The 9,388-nt window shown below is 33.5% G+C and overlaps 1 protein-coding gene across 1 annotated transcript in view; it reads right to left on the bottom strand.

The window, feature by feature from the left end:
- The window catches only part of Cfap206 (cilia and flagella associated protein 206), a 38,896-nt gene that overhangs the window by 17,262 nt on the left and 12,246 nt on the right, over positions 1 to 9,388 (bottom strand). The window contains exons 6-10 of the mRNA XM_048797885.1: positions 8,758 to 8,916; positions 6,992 to 7,200; positions 2,482 to 2,601; positions 1,179 to 1,377; positions 408 to 598 (exon numbers count right to left, since the gene is read on the bottom strand). Of these exons, the coding sequence (XP_048653842.1) occupies positions 408 to 598; positions 1,179 to 1,377; positions 2,482 to 2,601; positions 6,992 to 7,200; positions 8,758 to 8,916 (878 nt within the window). The remainder of the gene's footprint in view (positions 1 to 407; positions 599 to 1,178; positions 1,378 to 2,481; positions 2,602 to 6,991; positions 7,201 to 8,757; positions 8,917 to 9,388) is intronic.

Raw genomic sequence — 9,388 nt, 5'->3', positions numbered from 1 at the left:
TTATATATATATATATATATATATATATATATATATATATATATATATATATGTATATATATATGCAAATGTTCCAAAATCCAAGCATTTCAGGCAAGAAATACTCATTCTGTATACATATTCTATCACTTTCATTTAAAGTCTCTTGTTCATGTCAATGTACCAAATTATACTCTAAGCACCTCCAAGACAAAGATATTGTCTAGATCATTTTTGCAGCTCCTTTCCTAGAGTTCACCATCTGATTCCATCACATTTTAAAATATGAATATGTCAGTGACAATGTCAGATGACTGGTTAAACTACTGAGGACACTAATCAAAATAGTTTATTCTGAAAGCTAGTCCACAAACTGGCCAGTACAATGAAGATGGGCTGGGAGAAGGGAGGCAAAAAAGTTTTCATACAGAGAAAAAAATTGGGGAAGAGGAAAACAATATTATTTCCAATAATATACCTGGAAGGAGAAGACCATCTGTTGTAGCAAATGTGTAACCACAAAATCCCCGATACTGAATTAATAACTTTTCAAAATTTGCTGTTGTTTCTGGGAAAAGCCATTCCAGTTTTTTGAAGTCTGTCAAACGTACTCTATCTTCTAAAATGAAAAACGAATACAGGAAAAGTTTTCATCCAGTGAGAAGACTAACATTTCCAAATAAATCATTATTAACTCATTTTAAACATTAATTTATTGTTCTTTTCCTGACAAAAACTTGATACTCACAAAGTCAATGCATCTCTTGAAGGGCCTAAGCTCAATTAACTTTAAAGGACTAAAATTTATCGATTTATAAATTCTCAACATGAATCTAAAGTAGATATAGAGCAAATAATGTTTTAAAAAATAAAACTTTATTTACAACAAATACAGTAAGGATTAATATCTTTTTCTACTCCATATCAATAACAAAACCACTAATTCTGTGATAGAAACACATTCACACAGAAAATCATTGTTAACCAAAACATGAAGAATAATTACATAAGAAGTGGTTATTGCCAGCTAGTAAGCTATCCAGTTGACATATTCTGTTTGCCACACTGAGCATTAGTATTTTATAATTAAGAAAGATGTCTAATACTTTATCAGAAAGATGTAACATGAAAAATTTAAAACAAAAGAGTGACTTCATTATAGAGATAATTTTAGAAAAAAAAATAATGGTTTCCATTACCCATATGTTCTTTTATTCTACACACATCTGTTTTCACTGTCACATCATCAAGAAGACCTTGCATTATTCTGTCAGGAAAAAGAAGTTCATGAGCACCCAGAAATGGCTCCAGGTGACTGGTTAAACTACTGAGGACGCTAATCAAAACAGTTTCATCCTGAAAGCTAGTCCACAGACTGGCCAGTGAAATGAAGATGGGCTAGAAGAAGAAGAAAAAAAGTTCAAAATAGAACTATATGATAAAATTATAAAGCATTGTACTCTTAAAAATAAATACAATGTTATTTGTAAAGAAATTAATTCTTCCTTAAGTCAACCAAAAATCTCAGGGAACTAGACAATAGACTAGAAAGAACCTGACTTACAAATAATGAGAAAATAAATTAATTTTATTTCAAAGCATTTTATTTTGGTATGATGGTTATAAAGTTAATTTAGTCAAAAAGAGTCACACATATTTGATGACCTAAGAAAGTTTTATGAACATTTCATCTAAAAAGGTCAAGGGAAAAATAAATACACTTTTTTTAAAAAAAGTTAAATATGACTCATTATGGTTGATTTATCTGGCCTAATCATAATTCAAAAGAATCTGGAAAGTATAGAGAGATATCTTAGGACACGTTTGTGAGCTACAAATTAAAGATTTTGATCAGTAAACTAAAATGTCTTTTATTTAAAGTAAAGATTACTGATTTACAGAACAAATGAAAAATCAATCAGACCCTGCATATAAGCTGAACAACTTAGCCTTTTGTTTCTCTGTTTTTAAAACCAAACATTGAAAAGGATTGCAGAAGGTAGAAGAATCTCAAATGGTCTATATAATATACATGAACCTTTTTTTACCTGCTTGTTCAGATGAGGGCTGTTGAGTTCATTCAAGAAATAGTGCAGAGAATCAGAAAGTCAATAGTAACAGCATGCATGGTAAACAAAGAGATTATTATCTGTCTCTTTAGAAAGGTCACAAGTTACATCATCTCTGTGCTAGAGGCAACTTCTGACCTGCTACTATGAATAGATTTCCAACACAGTACTACAGATTATTTCTGTTATCATAGTCAATACTAATATTATCGCACTGTAGATCTGAATTTCCTTTAGCAGCAATTGCTCATGGAGAATGCTCTCATCCAATATACTTCAGATACTACTATAAAATAACCATAAGGAACAGGATCAACTTATATAAAACTGTTATGTTAAATAACTGAATATAATTATAAGGATTTCTGATCCAATTTTATAGTACTCAAGAAATTTACCCTTAATACGGTCAAAGTTGATAACAAGTACTTACAAAGACTTGTGATGTTGGGATAGCTGTTCTTGATTTTACAGTGGATTTTAAAAGTTCCAATTGGGCTCCTAACTGTTTTATCATAATTTCCACTTCTTGGGCACAAGTAATTATATCTGACTATGAAGACAACATAATTTACATTAATATTTTTATAATTTCACTAAAAAAATCACGTTTTAACCCCACCTGTTCCCCACGTCCTCTGAGGGTAAGCTCAGTGACAGGGGCTCTATTCTCTATGGTAATCCTCAACAACTAGAATAGCACTGGCATATGGATGATGCCCCAGAAATATTTGTGGGATTGGTGAGTTTTTTGACATACTATGAATATAACTTTTCTTAAATGTACACAGGTATACTAAAATATTAAATCTAATTCTTGAGAAGTGGATCCCCAGGAATCTTCTTTATATAGTTATATGGCTATTATTTTCCCATTACCCAGTGATAACATTAATGAAGTATTTCTCTGAAAACTATTTTGATATCAAGAACTAATAAATTACAGAAATTCTTAAACGTCACAGCATTAAAGAAAAACAATATTTTTATAGAAATTGAGGGTCTGAAAATAAGTTGCTAAATTTGAAATAACTATAAAACACTTGTTTTATTTGCAAGCACCATATAAAATATATATAAATACCAAGAAGAGGTAGATATGAATAAGGAAAAACAAAGAATAGAAAGGTAAGTAAGGCTGGGCACAGTGGGGCACAAAGAATAGAAAGGTAAGTAAGGCTGGGCACAGCGTGGGTGTCTGAGACAGGAGGATCCTAAGTTCAGAACCAGCCTTAGTAACTTAACAAGACCCTAAGGAACTTGGCAAGACCCTGTGTCTAAATAAAATACAATAAAAAGGCTGGGGATGTAACTCAGTGGTTAAGCAGCCCTGGTTCAATTCCCAGTACCCAAAAACCAAAAACAAAAATGGAAAAAAAAAAAGGTAAGTAAGTTTCTGAAGTATATATAACTAATAAGGGGTAGAATTACATTTCTACTCTAAACCATCTGAGAGCCCAGCTTTTATCCATTATACTGCATTGCCTAAGATGGGACCAGAAATAGCAATGGTATGGGTTTATCAGTACAGTATAAAATAATGGCACTTATTTAAAAGAAAAAAGTATATTGAATCCTTGGACATCTGTAGTTTAAATTCTACACAGATAATTTTAAATTACAAAAATGAAATATCAAATATTATTATCAAATATTATTAGTGTTCTTAAATAGAACATGCATCTTGCTTTAATTTTACCCACACTGCTGTTTAAGCATTCTCTGGGTTCAGTCTCCCATATAACATTTTCTATCATATCTAACAAGTCTCTTATCTGCCCCAGAGTTTTTTCCCACCTTGCTTGTTATTGTTGTTTTTGGAATCAAATGTAAAAATGCAATCTTTAAAGGCTTTTTAGATTTGTGCAACAAGCCAACAACACACATATGCAGAAATAAATCTGCATATGTTCTCCAAAGTAAAAGTTGCATCTGACACATAACACTTATAAAACCTACAATGAAAGATGCTCTAGATTCCCTATACTCAAGCTATGTTTTCAGGGTCTATTCACAGAGTAGGCAGGCACAAATAACTTTTTGATTTTTTTTCCAGTAATGGCCTAGAACAATCACTCTATTTATATTTTACCAAAAAGAACTTATTTACAAAAGTAGAGTTTTAGTTGTAATGTTAGTCCTCTAGGGATACTATTGCTTAAGTTTTTTGCTTTTGTTTGTTTGTTTGTTCATTTTTGTTATAACACACTCAAATGTTTAAGGAAAGCATATGATCCCACCACCATATTTCTGTATCTCCTCTCTTCCTTCTTCTTCTTCTTTTTTTTTTTTTTTTTTTTTGATTGTAAGTCCTCATACTTTCTTCCATGGGCAATTTTCCTACAAGTCTCATCAAACTCATAAAAGACAGTAAAATGATGGTTTCCAGTGGACAGAGAGAAGGGGACATATGGAGTCAATAATCAACAGGTATGAAGTTTCAGTTCTGCAAGATGAATAAACTTTAGGGATCTGCTTCCACCATAGTGCCTATAGTTAGTAATATTGTTCTGAACTCTTAAAATGTGTTAACAGCATAAATCTCATGTTAAATGTACAATAAAATAAATTAAGCACACATTCCATCTGATTTTTTTACTTACATTATTGGAAAAAAATCAAGATGCTGGGTGTTGCCTAATCCCTGCATGTACTTTGCATGCAAGGCAAACACTACCAACTGAACTATATCCCCAGCCCTTCTACAAAAATCTTGACTTGCAGGTTTTCAGAAATGTTCTATCAGACATAATTTTTCCTTGCATAATAACAATAAGCAGCTTTCTTTCTTTGGTAACTGCCTTGCACTTAAAAACCCCACAGAATATGGAATTCTGTTCTCTCAGCTAAGACAGTCAGCAAGACTGTGATTGCTGCCCACCATGCCACCACCCGCCTTTTCTTTTCCAGAATACATGAATTTGTTCACTGCAACAGATAAAAAACTAATCAGAACAAAATAAAATAACTCACTACCCAAGTTACAATTGGATTTTTTAAATGTTTATGTAAACTGAATGCAGCTTTGGCAAGAAATAATTTTTTAAAATCAAAATCAATACTTGAAAAAATTTTACTAATATCCTTTTAGATACTGTGACTTTTGAAAAAGGATATTTATAGGTTTCAAGACATGAAAAAATTTCAGCTAAATACAAAATGGCATATTTTGTAGCCTAGAGATAATGCTGATTAAACCAATATTCATTCTATATTAACTAAAACTAAGAAAGATTGATGGGGAAGGACTGATAGTTCAAAAACAAAACAATAGACATTTTGAGCACCAAAGGGTCAGAAAGTTTAAGAAAATTTGTCCTAACCCTAACTTAAAGTAGTACTAAATAGCCATGAAGAGTGCTAAAATAAGAAAACTAAACCTTCTCAATAACATGAACAGCAAGAAGCTTGGAAATGAGATAGTGTCTGGAAAAAATAATATCTCCTCAGCTTGTTCCCCCACCAAAATGGAATCATAGCTCTTCTGCTAGGGCCCCAACAGTGATGATGATGGTAATCATCATCATCATCATAAATGTATGGAATTATTACTATGTAAATACACTGTCCTACATTATTTACATAGTGGAGAATATTCTACAGATATGCAAACCAAGACACTGGGAAGTTAAGCAACTTCTTCAGGACGCAGATCTAGCAAGTAGCACGTCAGGACTGGAGCCCATGCAATCTGCTTGCAGAGCCCACACTTGTCATTGTACACTCCATTCACTGTCCCTCTGAGCTGCAAGAGGTGGAACTCCAGTGAGAATTTAAGACCAAGTTAATAGGTTGAACATAATTCCTGATCAAAACACTCCACAATGAACAAGATTCTCTGAAACATCTTCACAATATTTATTCCCAAGGATCTCCCCTCCAAATATAGACAATAAAAGTGAATGTGAGTTTTGACTCCTATGAACCTACATTTCACTTCAAGACAAATTGATTTTAAAACCCTGTTGGTATCTGACTAGTTACATAAGGCTGAAATCAATGTTAAGGGAATATCTGTGCATCAGGATGATTTGATTTTTTTAATCTTTATTTTATTTATTTATTTATTTATTTATGTGGTGCTAAGGCTCGAACCCAGCACCTCACACGTTAGTCAAGAGCTCTATCACTGAGCCACAACCCCAGCCCCAGAATGATTTGATTTTGAATAACTGATTTACAGTCCTTCTTTCCAAAGGCAATTAATAGGTAGGCCAGTTGTGAGGACCCCTAGTTTCTTGCAATGAAGTCTTGTCATCAGGATGCTTCTCTCTTTGTACTGTATAGCTAGGTAATCAGAGATGACAGACCAAGTACATCCAAAAGTGTACTAAGCCATTAAGAATCAAGTTAGGAAGAGGGGGCCAAAACACATACTATTCTATCCCTCAAGAAATTAGTATTCACTCATATGAAAGACAGTTCCATTAACCCTGAGTCTCAGAGTTATTAGAAAGAATCAGAACAAAACTTTTTAAAATAGCTTTTAAAATGGAAAAAAATTAGAGTCCTCTCTGAGAGGATCCATTCTATCCCTTGAGAGTATTCCCTTTTTCTATCTCTTCTAATAAACTTTGCTATTCTTTTACTAAAAAAAAAATTCTACCAGTTTTTATAAGAACAGCAAATTATTAAACAAAAATTGAGTGTCAACTATCTGCCAAACAATGTTAGACACTTCTTCTGAATAAAACAACATGGTATTTCTCTCCTACACATACATATATTATTGCTTAAACATACCATGTTAACAATCATACTATCAAGTACCAAAGAGAATCAACAACTATAAAAATCAAAATCCAACTTTCCCATTTCTATTTTAATTCCTGGATCTACCTATGCAATATAAACTGAGAAGCAACTGAGTTTGCTTCCTTTCATTAGTGACTTGGTCCTAAAGAGGTTATGTATGAAGACCAGAACTTGTGAGATTAACTCACCAAAATGATCTGAAGGAAGATCTCATATTGTCGTACATTATACAATGCCTCCTTTAACATATATGGCTTGAGTTCTTTACTCATGAGTGGGTTCTTTGTTACCTTCTCAAGGATGGCTGTGTAGCGATATACCTGGTCCTGGGCAATCTGAAGTTGGGAATCAATATGCTGAGTGGTGGCTGGGATTGCTTCATGTAGAATAGCTGGCACTGTTTGTAAGTATATAAAAGACAGGTATGAGGATGGTTAAGAAGAACAAGAGAGAGCCAGGCATGGTGGCTCAGCCTGTAATCCCAGGAGTTAGGGAGCCTGAGGCAAGAGGATTTCAAATTCAAGGCCAAACTCAGCAATTTAGTGAGGCCCTCAGCAACTTAGTAAGACCTATCTCACATTAAAATTAAAAGAGTTTAGGGATTAACTCAGTGGTAAAGTGTTTCTGGGTTCAATCCCCAGTAAAAATAATAATAGTTAAGAAAAAAAAAAAAAAAAGGCCCAGAAAGTAGTCATATTTTAAGCACTGAGTGGAGTTAGTTTTTAATAACAGTAAGCCATGTGCTTCATGGGTCCCACAGCATGAAGAATACAAAAAGAACCTATCCAAACAAAAGATATTATCAGAGTGATAACCAAAAGTCACAGCAGATCAGCTTTTGCCACTAAAAATAGAGTTTAAAGAAAGGTAGGCTTCAGGGCTGGGGATGTGGCTCAAGCAGTAGCGCGCTCGCCTGGCATGCGTGCGGCCCGGGTTCGATCCTCAGCACCACATACAAACAAAGATGTTGTGTCCGCCGAAAACTAGAAAATAAATATTAAAAAATTAAAAAAAAAAAAAGAAAAGAAAGGTAGGCTTCAACAGTATGTGTTGTTGACCATGTGGTCCCTAGAAAAGCCACTGTCTGATCAATCCTTCTATATACTTTCTTTTCTATTTGTAAAAACAAATTTCAAAAGCATTTTTTGTAAGAAACTCATTTGGATGCTGAAAAGAAACAGAATAGTCTATCAAGGGAGGAAAGTTTATAAAGAATGGAAATTGAACTTTTTAACACAGCTTAAAAATAAAATTTTTAAAATGGAAAAACTTAGAGAATGTGGCTCAGAGGTACAACACTTGCCTAGTATGCACAAGACCTTTGGTTCAATCCCCAGCTCGGCAAATAAATAAATAAATAAATAATACTCTGCTGCTAGTACTGATATCTAGTGACCAGTGGTCTGGTAAAAGACACCAACACCTTATCACCTGCAGGAATACCAAATTCATAAGAAATCACTCTACTGGTAGGTCCTTAATTAACTATTTCAAAAGCACATTCAAATTTATAAAGAATTCTTTTTGTAATAACAATACAGTAGATGCTCCTCAATTTAAAGATTTGCCTAAATATCTCTTTTTGGACCTTTTCATTCCATTAACAGCACCAACAACTGTTTTCTTTCCAGAATGATGTTTGGTTTTACATCACTGAGTTTTACTTTCTTTGGTTGATTTGGAGTAAACACAAATCTCCACTGAATTGGAGAGGCTAGCCTTTGGGCAGGAACCACATTCCTTTACTGATTCACTTTCCCACACTAACTTCATGGTACATAAAATTCAAAGTCTTGCCTCAGCAAAAGTAAAAAAAACAGTTACTAAGGAACTGTCAAAACTACAAATCTTAAATCTCAGCATGCCAGTCATGTATTGTGTATTATATTCCTCACTGTGCAGGCTGAATTTTAAACATCCATAACCCCTAGAATTAACCTAATGATACACTTACAATCATCAATGCCTTCTCCTCCTTTTCCACAGTCTCTGTTAAATAAGCGAATTCCAGAAACAATCATAGTGAGTTCTTTCAGCTGGCGTTCTTTGTCCTTTTTAGTAAGAGTCAGAAATGTCCCCAGTTCAGAATGAGGAAAAACACTCTGTAGTGCAGCTAAAATAAACCACAGAATATGAAAACAAAATGATAGAATAAAGATATCAGAACTTAGATTATAAATTTCTTTCCTTCAGCAGAAAGTTAAGAGACTTGGCTTTGTACTGTTCCCTATACAATGCTTCACATTTCTGATAACTGACTACAGAATGCATGGCAAAATTTATCATACATCAGAGCTGGACTACTAAAACTAATGCTATTGTCTCATATCCATTTTTAATAAGCAAGCATCCAAATTACTGCTAGAATTTTTTGGCACTAGGTCTTAAAACAAACTTTCTAAATAGGGCTTGGAGTAGAAAAATCTATGCTGTTAGATAATTATGGAGGAAAGCCATAGGAGGTCTAGACATCTTGCCTATTCCTCATTTTTAGGTATAAAAGGGGACAATAGGCTCATGATATGTACAGCCCTAAGAAAATGAACAGTACTTCCCTTCAGGTGCCATGTTGTATAAAAAGAGTC

This window comes from Marmota marmota, unplaced genomic scaffold (genome assembly GCF_001458135.2).
Source record: "Marmota marmota marmota unplaced genomic scaffold, marMar, whole genome shotgun sequence".
Classification (NCBI taxonomy): Eukaryota; Metazoa; Chordata; class Mammalia; order Rodentia; family Sciuridae; genus Marmota; species Marmota marmota.
This window is presented reverse-complemented; position numbering and strand designations above follow the sequence as displayed.